General features: G+C 44.6%; 1 protein-coding gene across 2 annotated transcripts in view; it reads left to right on the forward strand.

Annotated features, from left to right (window-relative positions):
* The window catches only part of LOC311131578 (formin-binding protein 1-like), a 55447-nt gene extending 34143 nt beyond the window's left edge, over window positions 1-21304 (forward strand). Inside the window, exons 3-15 of one of the 2 annotated variants that reach the window (XM_084164641.1) lie at window positions 4528-4578; window positions 9166-9313; window positions 9497-9559; window positions 10259-10363; window positions 10482-10610; window positions 10749-10895; window positions 11422-11631; window positions 13516-13625; window positions 13763-13895; window positions 17289-17383; window positions 18509-18672; window positions 18912-19070; window positions 19831-21304. In XM_084164641.1, coding sequence (XP_084020767.1) covers window positions 4528-4578; window positions 9166-9313; window positions 9497-9559; window positions 10259-10363; window positions 10482-10610; window positions 10749-10895; window positions 11422-11631; window positions 13516-13625; window positions 13763-13895; window positions 17289-17383; window positions 18509-18672; window positions 18912-19070; window positions 19831-19838 — 1522 coding nt within the window. In that variant the 3' untranslated portion in view covers window positions 19839-21304. Of the gene's footprint in view, window positions 1-4527; window positions 4579-9165; window positions 9314-9496; window positions 9560-10258; window positions 10364-10481; window positions 10611-10748; window positions 10896-11421; window positions 11632-13515; window positions 13626-13762; window positions 13896-17288; window positions 17384-18508; window positions 18673-18911 lie in introns of both variants that reach the window. The other variant, XM_084164640.1, reaches the window with a different exon arrangement.
* Window positions 21305-23495: the final 2191 nt, after the last annotated feature.

Below are 23495 nucleotides of genomic sequence, written 5' to 3' on the forward strand. Positions count from 1 at the left end.
GAATTGATTTTGGTGGGCCACAAATCAATATAATAGGCTTAGCCACAGAACAAATGGATTTGTAGGAGGTGGCTCCTGACCAGTCTCTAGACAGTAGAGGAGTAGGGCCTACAGATCTATACCCACTATATGCAATTGGATTACTTTCTCAAGTCTGTATCCTTCCTGACATCCATGTGTTATCTTTTGGAGCAAATCTACCGATGAGCAAAACCCCTAACAAGGACTTCTAAAACTACATTGATTCTACCAGTTCTTGAGTTAGAGTGAGACCACTCGTTTAACAAGATTAAGCTGGGAATAGGAAGATGTAGGCTCTGGTTAGTAAACCATAGGTGACCACTCACTGAAACTGCCCACACACACATTTGGCTCATATGATGTCACCATGACATGATGGGGTTAAACTTCACACCTGTTTCCTGCTTAATCCTCCCCTCTACTCTGAGCTACTGCAATGGCTGAGAGAGCATTACGCTCAGTCTCCTTTCCTCTCACGTGGTCACTTTTATTAGACTGGTTTGTTTTCCCAAAGAAAAGCCATATGGAAAGGAGGTTGTGTCAATGCTAACACATTTAGTTGTATGTATGTATTTTGTACCTGTGTGTAACTGGTACCACATCCCATATCAGACGCCATAAGCGCTAACATTCTAGCCAACATAAAAGGCAACCTGCCATAAATATCTCTGTTAGTAAGATTGACAAACAACATTATATCAGCAGTGTGCTGTCACCGCACAAGGGAATGTAATATTATTCCTAGTATTTCCCAGCATCCGTGCTACACCATCTGGCTGTGTGTGTTGGTGTGTTCCTCCGCTTAGCCCAGTCCCCCTGAAGCTATGTCATCACTGCTGCCTGGCCTGCGGGATGGTAATGTAGAGGGCTCCAGCTGTGGCCTCTGCAACCCCCAGGAGGCTTTACCCCCCCCCCCCCCCCCCCCCCCCCTGAGGTGTTGCCTAGTGACAACACTGCCGCTGACCAAGTCCCCCCACAGTCTCCTTAGCATGTCATGAGCCACCTACTGTAGCCCCTCAGTAAGACAAGCACCATGTGTAACCCAGTGAATAATTTAACCAGCTATGATTTATGGGCTGAAAATGAGGAGCTCCTGATTTATCCCTTATGCATTCTTAAAACGTGCGTTACTTAAGTGATAATGCCCGAGAAGATGGTGTTTGTTGGATATATTGGCACGGTGTTAAAATAAAATAAATAAATAAATAATTGGTCATTTAGCAGACGCTCTTATCCAGAGCGACTTACAGGAGCAATTAGGGTTAAATGCCATGCTCAAGGGCACATCGACAGATTTTTCTCTTAGTGGGCTCGGGGATTAGAACCAGCGACCTTTCGGTTACTGGCACAACGCTCTTAACCACTAAGCTACCTGCCGCCCGTCGAGGTTCGACAAACCGTGCCAATATATCCAACAAACACCGGCTTCGAGGGCATTATCACTTTTATACAACAAGTTACCAACATATTAAAATAATGATTGACACATTTTCATTAACGTTATTTTTATCAATTTATTCGTACTATTTCATTCTTCCACAAGATATAGTCCCGACACAAATCTAGGGTTGCTAGAGACGCGACCCAGTCATTGGTTATTTTTGTTCTGTATCTATGGACGCGACCCAGTCGTTCGTTCTAAATGTTCCATTGCCATACTGGCTGGCAACGTTATTATCCCTTGCTTGCTAGCTAGCCAACTACGGCTAATTTACAGTTAAGTCAAAGATTTAAGACAGAATAACAGCCAGCAAAATAGCTGCACTTGTATTTGTTTAAGCTGTTTTCTAGTGACATTTATTTGCATACATCCATAACAATGAGCTAATGAGGCGTGATTTCGCCTGGCATAGAGAATGTGCTCACTCGTCAGGACACTGTTGTTCAAAGGAGCTAGCCAACAACACAGCTACAGTAACACAATCACTTCAAACTGAACCTGGAAAGACTGCACATTAGCTGCGTTTCGTTTTACCTTTTTTCAATTTAATTTTTTTTTGTATATCCATAAAAGTTATTCCAACTGATTCATGATTTCGACTGGCTGAGAAACGCTGCCTGCCTTTCTGTCTCATTCCAGTCAGGCACTTAATAAACTTGATCTCCACTATAAAAAGCATCTAGACATTATCTCACATTTTCTTATAGACTACATTTAATTTTCAACAGTGGAGATTTGTATAAACCTTGCTGTCTGTCTCTCCGACATTTGCAACATTGTTTCAATATTCAAATTCGATCTCCTGCTGTCCCATAGTATTGAACGTGTCGGGAGTCGGGACGAGACGGAAAGGCAGGCAGCATTTGTCAGCCAGTCGAAATCATGAATCAGCTAGCATAATTTTTTTGGATATATAAAATTTTTTTGGAGAAAAGGTACAACGAAACGCAGCTAATGTGCAGTCTTTCCAGCTTCAGTTTGAAGTGATTGTGTTACTGTAGCTGTGTTGTTGGCTAGCTCCTTTGAACAACAGTGTCCTGACGAGTGAGCACATTCTCTATGCCAGGCGAAATCACGCCTCATTAGCTCATTGTTATGGATGTATGCAAATAAATGTCACTAGAAAACAGCTTAAACAAATACAAGTGCAGCTATTTTGCTGGCTGTTATTCTGTCTTAAATCTTTGACTTAACTGTAAATTAGCCGTAGTTGGCTAGCTAGCAAGCAAGGGATAATAACGTTGCCAGCCAGTATGGCAATGGAACATTTAGAACGAACGACTGGGTCGCGTCCATAGATACAGAACAAAAATAACCAACTACTGGGTCGCGTCTCTAGCAACCCTAGATTTGTGTCGGGACTATATCTTGTTGAAGGATTTAATAGTACGAATAAATAGTGTTGTATAAAAGTGATAATGCCCTCGAAGCCGGTGTTTGTTGGATATATTGGCACGGTTTGTCGGCCCTCGACAAACCCCCGTGCCAATATATCCAACAAACACCGGCTTCGAGGGCATTATCACTTAAATAGACACCGGCTGGAATGCGGTTTTAACCAATAAGCATTCAGGATTAGACCCACCCGTTGTATAAACGCTGATAGGCTACACGCGGTGGGTGGAACGAGTGTCTTCTACAATTTCTGTAGAGGAATTTCTCCCCTCACTGACTCCCTGGACAGTCACTCTGTTCAGGTACAGTGCCTAGTGAAAGTATACACAGCTCTTGCACAGTCTTCACATTTTGCTGCCTTAAAATGAAATACAAAACGTGATTTCAATTGTTTGTCTTTTTTTTGTGTGGATAAATGTTGCCCTAAGAGTTGTTCAAAGTTGCTAGAATCTTATTCAAAATTATTCAGAGCTGTAATGGCTGCCAAAGGTGCTTCCACCAAGTATTACCTCTGGGGTGTGAAGATGGATACAAAATCAAGACATGTTTTTTATTTTGTATTAATTTGCAACATTTTCAATAACTTTTCTTCCACTTTGAAAATGTGGAGTAGGTTGTGAAGATTGGTAGGAAAATTCCCTTTTTGGATTTAATTTTGAAGGTCCAATGCAGAGGTTTTTATCTCAATATCAAATCATTTATGGGGAACAATTAAGTACCTTACTGTGATTGTTTTAAATTAAAATGATCAAAAATAGCTTGTTAAAAAAAAAAGTGGGTGAGGGGAAAACAGAACATTTGCTGTTATTGGCAGAGAGGTTTGGAACTCCCTTATTGATCTGTTAATTTACCACATGGTGATGTCACCATGGAAGCCCAAAACTGCTTCCCACCAAAACAGGCTGACATTTCAGGTGGTCTTTTCAAACAGCTCTTACACTAAAAGGGCGCTGACATTTCAGGTGGTCTTTTCAAACAGCTCTTACACTAAAAGGGCATTTTAGTATAATTTTCACAATTTCACAGTATTATTCCAACCTCAGTGTGGAAATATATATAAAACATAGGAAAATCATGTTTTTGACTGCACTGGGCCTTTTTAAGGTAGCAAAATGTGAAGACTGTACAAGGGTGTGTAGACTTTCACTAGCGACTGTATTGTTCTGTGTAATTCATGGAGAGGCACCAGACCAGGCTGATGTTTCTCAGTCTGTGTGTGGGGAGCTACTCCCCTGGCCCCCTGCTCCCCAGGACAGGGAAACAGAGTGCTGGGTTCAGTGGAGACTGGAGAGGGGGGAGGGGGAAAGACGGGTCTCTGGATTCCTCCTCCATTCATCCCTGAAGAGCAATTGGAGCCAGAGCGTTTTATGTACTGCATGCCTGAAGAGCACCACAGCATAGCACTGTACTACAGGAGCATCTCTCCAGAGGGACTACTTTATCAAAGAGAACAAGGGACTACTTTATCAAAGAGAACCATGCCTTTGTGTTGCTCCTGGGAACAACAGATGAGAGCGCAGGAATATCACACTGTGCCAGTTTAGCTGTGTCTGTCTGACCAACTTTATCTAGTATCTCTGTCTCAGTGGAGAATCTGACTGACGGAAATTAACTGAGCTATCTAATCTCTGTCTCTGAACGTCTGTCTCCTCTCACCTCTCACCTCTCAGGAACCTGGTGAAGAAGTACTGTCCCAAGCGCTCCAAAGACGATGAACCTAGGTGAGTAGAGTAGACCTAGTTTCATTAAATAGTTAACCTGTGAGCGGTATCCGCTTTACACCACACACACATGGCCTTCCCACTAGACCTGCCACCAACAAACACGGGCTGCCATGGCAACCCAGCACTTTTAAAGGTTTAATTGCTTCCATAGAATAGAGTAAGAGAGTTAGAGCTGTGAAGGATATCTGGCTCTGACGTATGGTCACAGTGCTTGGCCACTCCACGGTGACATTATTGGCTGCTAATGCACAGGAATGATCTCAAAAGAGAGGGCTGGGGGGGAGGGGGAGAGCGATAGAGGCACAGAGAGAGAGAGACGGGGGTACAGCGAGAGAGAGAGAGGGGCACAGCGAGAGAGAAAGAGAGAGAGCGAAAGAGAGGCACAGTGAAAACAATGTACTGAGCAAATGTCAAATTGGCTTTTTGCCAAATTACCGTACGACAGACCACGTATTCACCCTGCACACCCTAATTGACAAACAAACAAACCAAAACAAAGGCAAAGTCTTCTCATGCTTTGTTGATTTCAAAAGCTTTTGACTCAATTTGGCATGAGGGTCTGCTATACAAATTGATGGAAAGTGGGGTTGGGGGAAAAATATACGACATTATAAAATCCATGTACACAAACAACAAGTGTGCGGTTAAATTGGGCAAAAAACACACACATTTCTTTCCACAGGGCTGTGGGGTGAGACAGGGATGCAGTTTAAGCCCCACCCTCTTCAACATATACAGTGAGGGAAAAAAGTATTTAATCCCCTGCTGATTTTATACATTTGCCCACTGACAAAGAAATGATCAGTCTATAATTTTAATAGTAGGTTTATTTGAACAGTGAGAGACAGAATAACAACAAAAGAATCCAGAAAAACGCATGTCAAAAATGTTATAAATTGATTTGCATTTTAATGAGGGAAATAAGTATTTGACCCCCTCTCAATCAGAAAGATTTCTGGCTCCCAGGTATCTTTTATACAGGTAACGAGCTGAGATTAGGAGCACTCCCTTTAAGAGTGTGCTCCTAATCTCAGCTCGTTACCTGTATAAAAGACACCTGTCCACAAAAGCAATCAATCAATCAGATTCCAAAATCTGCACCATGGCCAAGACCAAAGAGCTCTCCAAGGATGTCAGGGACAAGATTGTAGACCTACACAAGGCTGGAATGGGCTACAAGACCATCGCCAAGCAGCTTGGTGAGAAGGTGACAACAGTTGGTGCGATTATTCGCAAATGGAAGAAACACAAAATAACTGTCAATGTCCCTCTGCCTGGGGCTCCATGCAAGATCTCACCTCGTGGAGTTGCAAGGATCATGAGAACGGTGAGGAATCAGCCCAGAACTACACGGGAGGATCTTGTCAATGATCTCAAGGCAGCTGGGACCATAGTCACCAAGAAAACAATTGGTAACACACTACGCCGTGAAGGACCGAAATCCTGCAACGCCCGCAGGGTCCCCCTGCTCAAGAAAGCACATATACAGCCCCGTCTGAAGTTTGCCAATGAACATCTGAATGATTCAGAGGAGAACTGGGTGAAAGTGTTGTGGTCAGATGAGACCAAAATCGAGCTCTTTGGCATCAACTCAACTCGCTGTGTTTGGAGGAGGAGGAATGCTGCCTATGACCCCAAGAACACCATCCCCACCGTCAAACATGGAGGTGGAAACATTATGCTTTGGGGGTGTTTTTCTGCTAAGGGGACAGGACAACTTCACCGCATCAAAGGGACGATGGACGGGGCCATGTACCGTCAAATCTTGGGTAAAAACCTCCTTCCCTCAGCCAGGGCATTGAAAATGGGTAATGGATGGGTATTCCAGCATGACAATGACCCAAAACACACGGCCAAGGCAACAAAGGAGTGGCTCAAGAAGAAGCACATTAAGGTCCTGGAGTGGCCTAGCCATTCTCCAGACCTTAATCCTATAGAAAATCTGTGGAGTGAGCTGAAGGTTCGAGTTGCCAAACGTCAGCCTCGAAACCTTAATGACTTGGAGAAGATCTGCAAAGAGTAGTGGGACAAAATCCCTCCTGAGATGTGTGCAAACCTGGTGGCCAACTACAAGAAACGTCTGACCTCTGTGATTTCCAACAAGGGTTTTGCCACCAAGTACTAAGTCATGTTTTGCAGAGGGGTGAAATACTTATTTTCCCTCATTAAAATGCAAATTAATGTATACAATTTTTGACATGCGCTTTTCTGGATTTTTTTGTTGTTATTCTGTCTCTCACTGTTCAAATAAACCTGCCATTAAAATTATAGACTGATCATGTCTTTGTCAGTGGGAAAACGTACAAAATCAGCAGGGGATCAAATACTTTTTTCCCTCACTGTATATCAACGAATTGGCAAGGGCACTAGAACAGTCTGCAGCACCCGGCCTCACCCTACTAGAAACTGAAGTAAAATGTCTGTTTGCTGATGATCTGGTGCTTCTGTCACCAACCAAGGAGGGCCTACAGCAGCACCTAGATCTTTGTCACAGATTCGGCCATAACTAATGATGGTGTTCCAAAAAAGGTCCAGTTGCCAGGACCACAAATACAAATTCTATCTAGACACCGTTGCCCTAGAGCACACAAAAAACTATACATACCTCGGCCTAAACATCAGCGCCACAGGTAACCTCCACAAAGCTGTGAACGATCTGAGAGACAAGGCAAGAAGGGCCTTCTATGCCATCAAAAGGAACATAAAACTTGGCATACCAATTAGGATCTGGCTAAAAATACTTCAATCAGTTACAGAACCCATTACCCTTTTATGGTTGTGAGGTCTGGGGTCCGCTCACCAACCAATAATTCACAAAATGGGACAAACACCAAATTGAGACTCTGCATGCAGAATTCTGCAAAAATATCCTCAGTGTACAACGTATAACACCAAATAATGCATGCAGAGCAGAATTAGGCCAATACCCGCTAATTATCAAAATCCAGAAAAGAGCCGTTAAATTCTACAACCACCTTAAAGGAAGCGATTCCCAAACCTTCCATTACAAATACATCACCTACAGAGAAATGAATCTGGAGAAGAGTCCCCTAAGCAAGCTGGTCCTGGGGCACTGTTCACAAACACAAACAGACCCCACAGAGCCCCAGGACAGCAACATAATTAGGCCCAACCAAATCATGAGAAAACAAAAAGAGAATTACTTGACACATTGGAAAGAATTAACAAAAGAAACAGAGCAAACTAGAATTCTATTTGGCCCTAAACTGAGAGTATACAGTGGCAGAAAACCTGACCACTGTAACTGACCCAAACTTAAGGAAAGCTTTGACTATGTACAGACTCAGTGAGCATAGCCTTGCTATTGAGAAAGGCCGCCTTAGGCAGACTTGGCTCCCAAGAGAAGACAGGCTATGTGCACACTGCCCACAAAATGAGGTGGAAACTGAGCTGCACTTCCTGACCTCCTGCCAAATGTATGACCATATTAGAGACATATATTTCCCTCAGATTACACAGACCCTCAAAGAATTCAAAAACAAACCCAATTTTGATAAACTCTCATATCTATTGGGTGAAATACCACCGGGTGCCATCACAGCAGCAATATTTGTGACCTGTTGCCACAAGAAAAGGGCAACCAGTGAAGAACAAACACCATTATAACCCATATTTATGTTTATTTATTTTCCCTTTTGTACTTTAACTATTTGCACATAATGACATTTGAAATGTATTTTCTTTTAGAACTTTTGTGAGTGTAATGTTTATTGTTGTTTATTATCTATTTCACTTGCTTTGGCAATGTAAACATATGTTTCCCAAGCCAATAAAGCCCTTAAATTGAATTGAATTGAGAGAGAGGCGCAGAGAGAGAGAGAGAGAGGCGCAGAGAGAGAGAGCGAGGGAGAGGCGCAGAGAGAGGGAGAGAGAGGCGCAGAGAGAGAGAGAGAGGGAGAGGCGCAGAGAGAGAGAGGCGCAGAGAGGGAGAGAGAGCTGCCTTTAGCCTCACAGCACTGATATTTACAGGGGACATATTTAGGACAGGCCATGGTTGGGACAACACCCTCTGAATTCTCTGAAACCATTCCCCTAATGAATTACATTATCCCTGCATCATTTGGCCCTGTGTCCTAACTCCTAACACTGGTGCTGTAACAGGACAGGGAGAGGATGGGTGGAGGGAGGGAGTGGGGCCCCTGGGGCCCTCTAAGGGATACATAACATATGTCGCGGTCTCTCCTTCCGTGGTCCTTCCTCAGTGGATGTGTGTGGGGGATGGAGGTTTGGGAGAATTCTAATAAAGTAAGATGGTAACGTCCCTAAGGCGGAGGTTGGCCTGTTTTCAATCTCAACACAGAGGCCAGTGTTATTGGACTTCCAGCTCCCACTAGGTATCCTCCTCTGTCTGTGTGGTACACTCAGAGCCTAAATCCAGACTAGTACTATATTATAGATGTGGCCTTAACCACTGCTATCTAAGGGGTTCACAGCATGGATCTCTCTTTCGTTCTATCCTTACAAAGTTATCTTGCTAATACCCTGGTTTTCTGTACCCTAGGGCCGAGGCCAGTATACATGCTTAGATTAAGTGTTAAGTACCCTGACCTGTCCTTTGTTCAGGTTCTCGTCGTGCGTGTCGTTCTACTCCATCCTGAACGAGCTGAATGACTATGCGGGGCAGAGGGAGGTGGTGGCCGAGGAGATGGGACACAAGGTGTATGGGGAACTGATGAGGTATTCACAGGACCTCAAGTCAGAGAGGAAACAGGTGAGTGGCTTTACTGGTAGTGGTACACTAATCCCTGGTAGAACGGAATTACGGGCCTTCATTATGTACAGTTTGGTTATTTTGTTTACGCTGTAGTGAGTGCGTTATAAATGTGTGTATTGAGATCCTCCTGTTCATGTGTATGTGTGTTGATTTGTATGTTTGTGTGTGTTGACTCCACAGCACCTCCAGGAGGGCAGGAAGGCCCAGCAGTATCTGGACCAGTGTTGGAAACAGATGGACAATGTGAGTGTGTGAGAGGAGGGAGGGAAGGAGAGAAAGGAGGGATAGAGGGAGGGCCACGGTAGCACAAAGGGGACAGGGAAGGCCCCTTGCAGGTTAGAGGGAGGGTGTGACACATGGACCTCCAGCAGGGACCTGCTCCCCTCCGCCGACTGCCAGACTCCTAGTCCTGCTGGGCCACATGCAAGAGAGGGCCAATCTCCACTTATCTACACAGTGCGCACATACACACACATACACTCACCACACATTTAAAATAGTGCGTACACATAAACACACTCACACACACAGGAAGATGCATGCATAAAAAAAGCAAGCGGGCGAGCACACACACACACTTTACGAGAGGAGCATTCCTGCATTTCAGGCCTTTTCAGTATGCGAGGCTGGATCATTTTTGCAGCTTGTATGATTGCAGCCAGCTACAGCTTAATCTCACATTGAGAATGGCAGTGTTGTAATGCCTTAGGTATTCCTCTTTGTCACATAATGCAACACAGATGTTCTGGCAGGAGGAAAGCATATATGCATTTTTTGGGGGTTTTGTTATCACTACTGCCTGTTAATTTACCATGTACATAGTGCTACTATCCTAACTATGGCCTGTAGAGATAGAACCGGGTTGCAGGATTGACTATTGCTTTTGAGAAGAAGTCAATATGTCTTGACTAGTAATCTCAATCTCCCATTTGACTTTCTTAGAGCAAAAAGAAGTTTGAGCGGGAGTGCAAGGAGGCAGAGAAATCACAGATGAACTACGACCGGTTAGACAACGACATCAACGCCACCAAGTCAGAGGTAGAAAAGGTAAGTCTTGACCTGGCTTGAGCCATGACATGTACACTACCTACACCCATACACCTCGGAGGTTGTCATTTGCTGTGTAAATTGAGTGGTCCTGAATTCTCCCTCTTGTCCATTGCAGGCAAAGTCCCAGTTGTACCTGCGCACACACTCTGCAGACGAGAGTAAGAATGAGTACGCTGCTCAGCTGCAGAACTTTAACGGGGAGCAGTGGAAACATTTCAACGTGGCCATTCCACAGATATTCAAGGTAAGCCACAGCCAGCCATTCTCCTCCAGGCTCCAACTTCTGTCTCATCCCCGATTGGCATGACAGATATCTTTGCTGTGATTGCCTAACAGGAAATCAAAAGGTCAGAGGTCATTGTGTGTTTTCCGACCTCTCCAGAACCTGCAGGACATGGACGAGAGGCGGACAGTGAAGCTGGGAGAGACGTACCGGAGCTTTGCCGACGTGGAGCGCAGAGTCGTCCCCATCATCGCCAAGTGTCTGGAGGGCATGGTGACTGCTGCCAAGGCTGTGGACCAACGCAAGGTGGGTCTGGAGAAAGGTGCTATATAGCATAGTGCCCTATAGTTTGGGGCAGGGTGTGCACAAGACTATCCTTTAGCACAGGGCACGGAGCGGAGGCAGCACGTGGCATGGGTGGAGCAGGACCAGGACCAATAGTTAGTCATCCACCCAGCAGCCAGGCCAGCGGTGAGGCAATTGCTCCCTGGGCTCTATTAAAGCCAGCCTCGGGCATCAGCCTCCTCCAGTGTTTATGTGGCTGGCTGGTACTGGCAGGCAGAACCTCCTCTCTCCTCCTCACCCACAGGACTACATACAGCCTGGCTGTTGCTGCTGTTGGAAGCAGCTGAGCAGAGCTGCTCCCAACTCTGTGTGACATGTTTTCATTTGATTCTTATTGATGCACACAACGCGTGGTTTCCACCAGGGGCTGTACTGTACACTGTGGACATGGTGTCCCAGAAAACATCATTTTAAAGAAATGTCAGTCTGTAATGTTTGATGTTCACTATCATACAGTCTCACTCTCTTTCTCTCGTGTCTCTTACAGGACTCAGCGATTGTAGTGGAGTCGTTTAAGTCAGGCTTTGAGCCTCCGGGGGACTACCCATTTGAGGACTACAGTCAGAACCTCTCCCGGACGGGCTCAGACAACACCATCAGCACCCCCAAGAACGAGGTGGGGGTCAAGCCAGACCCCAAACACTCCATCAGCAAGACGGCCAAGAACAAACTGTGGCTCTTTGGGAAAAAGCCCAAGGTGAGAGATCCATCATCACCTAATACTAACACATTCTCATTGTTTCAGTGTTAAATAACTTTTATTTCTCTTTCTATGTTTTTCTATCATAAGAGTGCACTGGTAGGTTTATACCACATTCGCCTAACACCCTTTTTATTGACTTACAGTAGCTGGGTTTTGTTACAGTCACCTAAATCTTACATTCAATCACTACACTTTGACCTACCAAAGGCCAAACCGTCTGTCTGTAAATCTATAACATTTTTTTCGGTTTTTGTGTTAGTGGCTCACCATTTCAAATGACTTGTCTAGTCCATTGAAAGGGTTGTTGGTGCTCATATTGACTCTGATTTGCCTGCTGTTGTTTTGTCATGTCCATTCTTGTCTCTCACCTGAGGTTCTCTCAAATGTCATCTTGCGTAACCTGAGTTTCTCCTGCTGAGATTTGTTTTGTGGGATAATACGTTGGATAAACACTTGTTTACCACTTATATAGAAACAACACCTTGAGTTTATGTTCAATCATTACAATATGCTCCATGTTTTGAAAGTTGGGAGGTTGATCACCCCTTTTTTGTTGTCCCCGTCTCCCCCCTCTTCTCCTCCCCCCCACCGCCCGACCTGGCTGTCGCCAGTCACTCTGTCTACTCAATTTGCCAGTGACCCCATAGCTTTGTCTGTCTGAAATGAGAACGGTCAAACCCAGGATAGTGTCTTTCAGGGGTCTTAAACGAAGGGTAAGGCTAAGAGCATGTCAGTGTGTTTGGGTTTGCAGTGAGTTACCTTTTTTCTCTCTCTCTCTCTCTCTCTCCCTTCTCACCTTCTCTTCTCTCTGGTTTTGAATCAGGTAGTTTTTCACTAGTATGTTGAAATCACAGGATTCAAATGCCATGATTGAGTGTGTTGTGTGTTGTGTGTAGGAAGCGATATTGAAGCTGTAGGTGGTTTATGGATAGGAGGCAGTGGTGGTGACATGTCGATGTGACATGAAGGTCAACTGTACCTCGTCATGAGCCAGCCAAAATACTGTATGATGGCTACACAGTCTAATGAATGTCACAAGGTGGTATTCCTGTGCCAGACCATTGATTGTGTGTCACCCCTGTGTGTCTGTCATTGGTTTCTGGCTGAAGGACTTGGTTTAATTTCCTTAATGGATGGCTGAGGTGATTCATGGTGCTTCTGCAGTAAAGAGACAGACTTCCTGGAAACAACCCTCTCTCTGTGCTCTAAATGGCATCACATCATCTAAAAATGGCTTTTAAGATGTCAACTAGTTTTTAGTGGAAATAAAAGTATATCTTGAGAACAGTGTATTCTCCTTGGAGGATAGCCTTTCCGATACATGATACAGCACATTATATGCAGCATCAAGATATCCATTCAGTCAATTAATATAAATAACACAGATTATGTAACATTGTGACGAGGATAACTTCACCCAGATTGACACACTAAATGTGCTCATCAGATTGTGCCTACCTTTGTCCTTAACAATTTTGGGTAACTTTGTTCCCAAGAGAAAATAGTCACATCCTTGTGATAGTGTGTTGCTCTGCTGTTAGTTACCATAGTAACCTACATGAGCCACATACATGTTGACAACCATTCAAACCTTTTTTGTCTTTTCTTCTATTGGTTTATTTGAACCAAAACTTACACAGTGGTCAGTGAAGGTGAGTGGTGTGATGTCTTGACTGCCATAGCTAGTTGTGCATATGTGTCCCATCTTGTGGAGTTCTATAGCACAAGTCTAGTGTTAGAGACAGTTCTTGAGTGAGGTTTTCAAACCTATTCTTTCCCTGGACTCTCCTAGTGTTATTCTCTTAGGTTCTTGCTGTGAGAAGGTTTCTAGATGAATGACTGTCATTGTGACTAGACAGTGTACTGATGTGATTTCAGGCTCCATCACTGGAGGACTTCAGCCATCTGCCTCCAGAACAGAGACGCAAGAGGCTCCAGGCTAGGATAGACGAGCTCAGCAAAGAACTACAGAAAGAAGTGGACCAAAGGTAGGCCATGGGAACACTTTAACACTGCATTCTGTCTTTTATATTGTCCATGTTTCTGCTCCGTTAGTATTTCAGTGTCATTTGTTAAGTTGTTTATGTACAATGTGTTCACATTGTGACTGTGTCTGTGTATCCAGAGATGCACTGAACAAGATGAAGGATGTCTATGAGAAGAACCCTCAGATGGGCGACCCCCAGAGTCTCCAGCCCAAGATCTCAGAGACCATGTGCAACATGGAGAAACTGCGCTCCGAGATCCACAAGAATGAGGTATGTCTTCCCAGCCAAGAGCCCTGGAGCCCCAGCCAGAGAGAGGAGGGGAATGGAGGGGAGCGTTCACAGCACATCTGGAGACATAGTGACGGGGCTGAGGATTACTGTGCTGAGTTATCCCCCTCTGGAGGATGACTATATGCACTGCTTCTCTTTGTCAACAGCACACTGGGTAGAACAGGATATGACTGCCAGAGGATGTGAGCTGAGCGGAGTGTGCCCAATTTGACTGGAGCACGGAACGAGATTCCCAAAGGCTGGAGCGTCGGCCTTCTCGCCCGCTCCAGTAGCGCTCACTTCAACAGCTCAGGGCATGCCCGGCCCAGCATGCATTTGTAGTCTACTTGTGTGGTGCTATAGCCCCTTGCTTTAGCTACTGTCATGGAGTTTGCTAAATATTTTCATAAAGAAACTGATAAAACACACATGTGCTAAATCAAGGTGACTTACAACGATGAGGACCAAGCGCAAGAGAGGAAGTGTGGTGATGTAGTGTCTACAACTAAATAATCATTGTGGAATCTGAAAAGACACGTATCCCGAAAGCATGATGGTGTACTTACTACATGCACATGCTAAAATAAAGGAACGAGGTGGGTAGATAACTGTGTCATTGTAGCAATGTATTTATAAACTAAAAATCAGATCTCTTAAACGTTTTGTTCATTTTTGTTCTATTACAGTGGGGGAAAAAGGTATTTAGTCAGCCACCAATTGTGCAAGTTCTCCCACTTAAAAAGATGAGAGAGGCCTGTAATTTTCATCATAGGTACAAGTCAACTATGACAGACAAATTGTGGAAAAAAAATCCAGAAAATCACATTGTAGGATTTTTAATGAATTTATTTGCAAATTATGGTGGAAAATAAGTATTTGGTCACCTACAAACAAGCAAGATTTCTGGCTCTCACAGACCTGTAACTTCTTCTTTAAGAGGCTCCTCTGTCCTCCACTCGTTACCTGTATTAATGGCACCTGTTTGAACTTGTTATCAGTATAAAAGACACCTGTCCACAACCTCAAACAGTCACACTCCAAACTCCACTATGGCCAAGACCAAAGAGCTGTCAAAGGACACCAGAAACAAAATTGTAGACCTGCACCAGGCTGGGAAGACTGAATCTGCAATAGGTAAGCAGCTTGGTTTGAAGAAATCAACTGTGGGAGCAATTATTAGGAAATGGAAGACATACAAAACCACTGATAATCTCCCTCGATCTGGGGCTCCACGCAAGATCTCACCCCGTGGGGTCAAAATGATCACAAGAACGGTGAGCAAAAATCCTAGAACCACACGGGGGGACCTAGTGAATGACCTGCAGAGAGCTGGGACCAAAGTAACAAAGCCTACCATCAGTAACACACTACGCCGCCAGGGACTCAAATCCTGCAGTGCCAGACGTGTCCCCCTGCTTAAGCCAGTACATGTCCAGGCCCGTCTGAAGTTTGCTAGAGTGCATTTGGATGATCCAGAAGAGGATTGGGAGAATGTCATATGGTCAGATGAAACCAAAATATAACTTTTTGGTAAAAACTCAACTCGTCGTGTTTGGAGGACAAAGAATGCTGAGTTGCATCCAAAGAACACCATACCTACTGTGACGCATGGGGGTGGAAACATCATGCTTTGGGGCTGTTTTTCTGCAAAGGGACCAGGACGACTGATCCGTCTAAAGGAAAGAATGAATGGGGCCATGTATCGTGAGATTTTGAGTGAAAACCTCCTTCCATCAGCAAGGGCATTGAAGATGAAACGTGGCTGGGTCTTTCAGCATGACAATGATCCCAAACACACCGCCCGGGCAACGAAGGAGTGGCTTCGTAAGAAGCATTTCAAGGTCCTGGAGTGGCCTAGCCAGTCTCCAGATCTCAACCCCATAGAACATCTTTGGAGGGAGTTGAAAGTCTGTGTTGCCCAGCGACAGCCCCAAAACATCACTGCTCTAGAGGAGATCTGCATGGAGGAATGGGCCAAAATACCAGCAACAGTGTGTGAAAACCTTGTGAAGACTTACAGAAAACGTTTGACCTGTGTCATTGCCAACAAAGGGTATATAACAAAGTATTGAGAAACTTTTGTTATTGACCAAATACTTATTTTCACCATAATTTGCAAATAAATTCATAAAAAATCCTACAATGTGATTTTCTGGAATTTTTTTTCCTCATTTTGTCTGTCATAGTTGACGTGTACCTATGATGTAAATTACAGGCCTCTCTCATCTTTTTAAGTGGGAGAACTTGCACAATTGGTGGCTGACTAAATACTTTTTTTCCCCCACTGTATCTATACAATAGACCATAATTGATTTTGGCCCAATAGGCCTGGCATATTCCCACTTTAAAGGAGCTTTCCCTTTTGATTGGGTTATTTTGCCTAAAAACCTTTAGACCTACCTATAGAAAAAGAAAAAGCAACTCTGCATCTCTGCCCAGCCTGCCAAGAGTGGCCAAAAGGGGTGTTTAGCATCCCCAGTGGCTCTGCAAGCATGGCAAGGATATCCTCCGCTGCTGGCCGGCTCTCCAGGCACCATCGCATGAGCCTGAAGCCACAGACTGGCCAAACTCGTGTTTCTAAAAATAAATTCAAAGGCACTGTAGACTAAACCTAATAAGGCATTTTTTGTTTAATTTGTATTTAATTCTAAATAGTCACAGCCTATATGCGCAATTTATAGACTATAATGATTTAATACAACAAACTGTTGTTTAAATGCTGAGCCCTTTAGGTCCCTACCAGCCTAGTGTGTTGCACTCGCAAATGCTTCACAATGTATTTCTTTGTAGGCTATAACCTTGAAATAATTGAAATAATATAGCCTAAATAATTACTTTTAGGCTCCCTGTCTGGCTCCTGACCTATTAAGATTGTTTATATGCTGTTTAATATGACATGTAGGCTATTTTAAATTATGAGCACTTCTTACATTCACCTTTTCCTGTTTATTAAAATACTTTTCATTCAAACTTATGGTTTGGTTTCAATACTTCAAAACCAAATGGTAGGTCCAGGTAGTCACAAAAATAGATGGGTGTTGGTTAAATTGTGATTTTAATGAATGGCGCGAATTTGGAGCAGCATTTTTTCCCCCTGTAAGCGCGGAGAGGTTTTTAGCGGAGAGGTTGGAAAGGACGGGGAGCAACACAAGCACCGCTCCATGAGCGATGTGCGGGATTTCCGACCGCTCAACTCCGCTCACATACTCTGATGACTGCTTAGATCTTCAGGGGGTTGCATCTACTACACTATATTGAAAGACTGGCTGAATGATGGCATATCAAGGATAGGAATGAGTGTATCCATCGTGGGGTTGTGAACAGCAGTATGACTGTTGTATGACTGATTCTCCCTTAAATTCCTTCTCTCTCTCTCTCACCTCACATACTCAGAGCTGGCTGTCAGAGGTGGAGGGGAAAGTGAGCACCAGAGGAGACCGAAGACCCAGTTCTGATGTCAACCATCACGCCCCCCATGGCAGAGAGAGGTCAGAGGGCACACAAACACACGAGGACTGGTATAGATACTATAATGCGTAGTAGAGGGAGTCATTGTAGTGAAATGGGTGCCCATGGGCCATAGCGTAAGTAGACAAAAATGCTAGATTCACCAGATGTCTTTGTATGGAAATAGAATGCCTCACATTCTAGTTCTGTGTGTCTTAGAATACTTAACATGGGTGGAGTCGTAATTGTTTTCTGTAAACCAAGATGAGTCAGAAGGCTCAGTCACAGTCTGACTGGAGCAGAATCCTACAGCTTGCGACTCACAATGAGTTCAGTGAAAAGCGTGAGCTGGCACACACCCAAAAGAGTTAGTAGAGGTGCTGACTAACGTCGAGGGAACTGTAGGCTATAAAAATAAAGAGTTGCACACACTATATACACTGAGTGTACAAAACACTGAGTGTAACTTCTTTCCATGACATAGACTGACCAGATGAAATCCAGGTGAAAGCTATGATCCCTTATTGATGTCACCTGTTGAATCTACTTCAATCAGTGTAGATGAAGGGGAAGAGATGGTTAAAGAAGGATTTGTAAGCCTTGAGACAATTGAGACATGGATTGTGTATGTGTGCCATTCAGAGGGTGAATGGGCAAGAAAAAAATGTAAACAAAACATTTAAGTGCCTTTGAACGGGGTGTGGCAGTTTGAGTGTGCCAAGAACTGCAACGCTGCTGGGTTTTTCACACTCTACCGTTTCCTGTGTGTATCAAGAATGGTCCACCACCCAAAGGACATCCAGCCAACTTGACACAACTGTGGGAAGCAACATGGGCCAGCATCCCTGTGGAACGCTTTCAACACCCTGACGAATTGAGGCTGTTCTGAGGGTTAAAAGGGGGTGCAACTCAATATTAGGAAAGTGTTCCTAATGTTTTGTACACTCGGTGTATACGCTTCCGGTAATTTATTGGGTAAACCACCAACGTTTTGGCATCATAGTACCTTCTTCAGGGTTACCATGAGTTCACCCATCTAAACCTAAGTGGCAGAGATGGCACTGACTCTCTCATCCATCCCTTCTCCTCTTCTCTCCACCCTCTCTTCTCCTCCTTCTCCTCTTCTCTCCACCCTCTCTTCTCCTCCTTCTCCTCTCTTCCTCCAGCCCTGAGGGCAGTTACACAGACGTCCCCAACCAGGAGCACCGCAGCCCCCCTCACCAGCCAGACCCCCGACAGGCCCACCAGCCAGACGAGTTTGATGATGAGTTTGACGATGACGACCCGCTCCCAGTCATTGGCCACTGCAAAGCACTCTACTCCTTTGACGGTACAGCACAGCAGAGCCAGTGGTGCTCTCTATGCATTTCACTGTCTCACTATGTGTAGTGACAGTAATAGTGGTGGGGTGGGTATTCTGACTAGCGATACGGACTCGAACACTGGAGCAGTATTTAGTATTTGCATGAATGTGAATATGAAATGTGATATGTGCTATTCCTGTACAGTGTGGTTCCTTCCCTGTGTGCTAACAGTATGTCTCTGTTGTGCTGTGCTGTTGACCCCCAGGTCAGAACGAGGGTACGCTGTTGATGAAGGAGAACGAGGTGCTGTACATCATCGAGGAGGACAAGGGTGACGGCTGGACGCGAGCCAGGAAGCAGAGCGGAGAGGAGGGCTACGTGCCCACATCCTACGTGGAGATCACCATGGAGAAGAACAGCAAAGGTGCAGTCACCTACATCTGATCTGACCACCTGCATGGACTCCTCCTATATCATATCCCCTCTTCCTCCTCTGGGGAGTGCTGGTCAGAACAGCAGCCCCTCCTCTTTGTTCACTGTGTGAGCTCACGACAAACAAACACACCAGACATCCTGGTATTGTAGTGACCTCCCTGTACAGGAGCTCTGTATCAATTAATTAAGCCATGTGTGTCTGTAGGAGGATGTATCCATAGCCACGCTCTATGGCAAGGGGACTCCTCTCCCCTTAGGGCAGATTATTTTATTTAATATTTCAGAAGTGACTTGTTTTTAGTTCATGTGTCTTTTGTTTTTAGAAGGAGATGTTATAATGCTCTACTGGTTTTAAGATGCCACTGGGGACTCTTACTGATTTTACCCATTTGTATTGTCTATATATTATCAGCCATCTGTTGGGAGTCTCCTATGTTAAGTGCTCTGCTCCACCTATTAAGACAGGAATGCAGTTAAACAGTCCTGGTAAGGACTGGCCTGTTCTGTGCCTGTATGACTCATACCTCCCACTATGATACTATGCTTTAAGATAATTGTACACTCCTTCTCTCTTTGTGTGTGTGTGTCACAACAGTGGCACCCTCTGGTGGTCAGGGCTATATTACACCCAGAGGAGTAGTTCTACTGTCTTCTCTCTCTCTGTCCTAGTGGTGTGGGTGGTGGTGGGTGTCAGTGCTCTGTAGCCGGGTCAGTACAGTAACTTCTCTCTCTCTCCTGTTGGACTGCAGATTCCTGAGTGGAGCAGTGTGGCGAGGTCTTTGGTGGAGGGTACATGCAGTTGCTGAGTGGTGGAGCTAGTGGCAGACAGGGCTTGTCTTGGGCGGGCAGAGCAGGGGAGAGGAAGGGCTTGGCAGGTGTAGAGGCAGGTTGCATGTTTGCATGCACACATCCATGGCCATTAACATCATTCCATAGCAGCAGATAATCCTGAGGTAGTAGCTATGCCTCTATAGGAGGGGAGTGTTCTTCCTAAACTGTGTCCGTCTAACCACAGCACAGAGTAACCATCCAACTGAAACATAACAGTAAGAATCAGGGACCGGGGAGGGGTCTTAGAGCTAGCAGCTTACACCATCATCATTTATAATGAGAGAAAAGCAAGTAATGCACTACTACACTACTCCTACACTACTACTCACCTCTGTTGTATTTCTGCTCCGCAGACAACGCCCAGCACTAACAGCCTGTCTTGTTGTTGCGTTCTCATTCCATTGTTGGGAATGCCTGCCTGACTGTGCCACTCTCCTGTGGTCGCCCTACCTTAACACGCTTCAGCATGTCTGTAACATGAACTGTCATTCCTTCATACAGGACTGGCCATGATGAATGCAGCGTCTTGGATGTAACTCTGTGGTCGCTCCCGCCGCCCATTCATTCACTTCTAATCTTCCTGTATGTCTTCTTCATTCATCAACGTTTAGCTTTTTTGTGTGTGTCTTGTTTTTGTTCTGTGTTGATCGAAACGATCCTATCATGCTGTTGCGTGTTGAATGTCATCTCTGTCATGCTGTTGTTCAGTAACTCGTGGCGCCGCATTGTCAGTCACTCAGGTCAGTGTAGGAGTAGGACTACTCTAGTCACAGACAGGCGGCCTGCCCATCACGGTACCGCTTCATCCCCTCCTCCTGCTCCTCCCTGCACCAGCACCAGACAAGAGGAAGGCTGCAGGGGGGGTGCAGTGACATCAGCGCACCAGCAGAGGGCCCTCCTCCCTCACCAGTCAGTCACCACACAGGAGCTCAGGCTCAGGCCAGGAAACCTGGAGGCTGAGCTAAAACAAACTACAAAGGCCATCCAACAACAACAACACTCCATGCAGTCTTTTCCTTAATGCTAACTGAGAGTGAGGATGGACCCGCTGAGTGCTCTTCCATCACTCTGTGCGGCACACAAGGGCTCCAACCGACTAGGTCTACGCTGGCTTGCTGTGGTGCTCCTCTGGGCTTGACCGCCACGTCTCTTCTCCTCTGTCTCCCTGGAGCATCCTGGGGCCTCGGTGTGCTGCGATCTCCACGAGAATGAGTGTTGCATTACCATAACATTCTTCTTTCAAGCGCATATTATATTTCTGATTGTGATTATACATATAAACATGTGTATGCATATTCATACAGTTGAAGTCGGAAGTTTACATACACCTTAGCCAAATACAGTTGAAGTCGGAAGTTTACATACACTTAGGTTGGAGTCATTAAAACTCGTTTTTCAACCACTCCACACATTTTTTGTTAACAAACTATAGTTTTGGCAAATCGGTTAGGACATCTACTTTGTGCATGACACAAGTAATTTTTTAAACAATTTTTTGCAGACAGATTATTTACCTTATGCACTGTATCACAATTCCAGTGGGTCAGAAGTTTACATACACTAAGTTGACTGTGCCTTTAAACAGCTTGGAAAATTCCAGAAAATGATGTCATGGCTTTAGAAGCTTCTGATAGGCTAATTGACATCATTTGAGTCAATTGGAGGTGTACCTGTGGATGTATTTCAGGGCCTACCTTCAAACTCAGTGCCTCTTTGCTTGACATCATGGGAAAATCTAAAGAAATCAGGCAAGACCTCAGAAAAAAAATTGTAGACCTCCACATTCTGGTTCATCCTTGGGAGCAATTTCCAAACGCCTGAAGGTACCACGTTCATCTGTACAAAGAATAGTACGCAAGTATAAACACCATGGGACCACGCAGCCGTCATACCGCTCAGGAAGGAGACTTGTTCTGTCTCCTAGAGATTAACGTACTTAGGTGGAAAAAGTGCAAATCAATCCCAGAACAACAGCAAAGGACCTTGTGAAGATGCTGGAGGAAACAGGTACAAAAGTGTCTGTATCCAAAGTAAAACGAGTCCTATATCGACATAACCTGAAAGGCCGCTCAGCAAGGAAGAAGCCACTGCTCCAAAACCGCCACAAAAAAGCCAGACTACGGTTTGCAACTGCACATGGGGACAAAGATCATACTTTTTTGAGAAATGTCCTCTGGTCTGATGAAACAAAAATATAACTGTTTGGCCATAATGACCATCGTTACGTTTGGAGGAAAAGGGGGGATGCTTGCAAGCTGAAGATCACCATCCCAACCGTGAAGCACGGGGGTGGCAGCATCATGCTGTGGGGGTGCTTTGCTGCAGGAGGGACTGGTGAACTTAACAAAATAGATGGCATCATGAGGAAGGAAAATGATGTGGATATATTGAAGCAACATCTCAAGACATCAGTCAGGAAGTTAAAGCTTGGTCGCAAATGGGTCTTCCAAATGGACAATGACCCCAAGCATACTTCCCAAGTTGTGGCAAAATGGCTTAAGGACAACAATGTCAAGGTATTGGAGTGGCCATTACAAAGCCCTGACCTCAATCCTATAGAAAATGTGTGGGCAGAACTGAAAAAGCGTGTGTGGGCAAGAAGGCCTACAAACATGACTCAGTTACACCAGATCTGTCAGGAGGAATGGGCCAAAATTCACCCATACTTTTGTACTTGTTTCCTCCAGCATCTTCACAAGGTCCTTTGCTGTTGTTCTGGGATTGATTTGCACTTTTCGCACCAAAGTACGTTAATCTCTAGGAGACAGAACGTGTCTCCTTCCTGAGCGGTATGACGGCTGCGTGGTCCCATGGTGTTTATACTTGCGTACTATTGTTTGTACAGATGAACGTGGTACCTTCAGGCGTTTGGAAATTGCTCCCAAGGATGAACCAGACTTGTGGAGGTCTACAATTTTTTTTCTGAAGTCTTTCTCTGATTTCTTTTGATTTTCCCATGATGTCAAGCAAAGAGACACTGAGTTTGAAGGTAGGCCCTGAAATACATCCACAGGTACACCTCCAATTGACTCAAATGATGTCAATTAGCCTATCAGAAGCTTCTAAAGCCATGACATCATTTTCTGGAATTTCCCAAGCTGTTTAAAGGCACAGTCAACTTAGTGTATGTAAACTTCTGACCCACTGGAATTGTGATACAGTGAATTATAAATTAAATAATCTGTCTGTAAACAATTGTTGGAAAAATTACTTGTGTCATGCTCAAAGTAGATGTCCCAACCGACTTGCCAAAACTATAGTTTGTTAACAAGAAATTTGTGGAGTGGTTGAAAAACGAGTTTTAATGACTCCAACCTAAGTGTATGTAAACTTCCGACTTCAACTGTATGTGTATACATATACTGTATGTATATATGTAGTTAATTTTATTACTGAATTGTATTAACATCTCTTTTATTTCATACTGAATGTGTTTTTATCGTGACTTTTTATAGGGTTTTTAATCATAATGACTCGCTTTTCAGAATCGTGCCGTTAGCTCATAGTAACCGTGCATTGTTTGTCAGAACATCCTTCTGAATAGGGATATGATGCACTTTTGCCCTATAGCGTTTTAATTGAA

Source organism: Coregonus lavaretus (genome assembly GCF_964263955.1).
Source record: "Coregonus lavaretus genome assembly, chromosome: 6".
NCBI classification, from domain to species: domain Eukaryota; kingdom Metazoa; phylum Chordata; class Actinopteri; order Salmoniformes; family Salmonidae; genus Coregonus; species Coregonus lavaretus.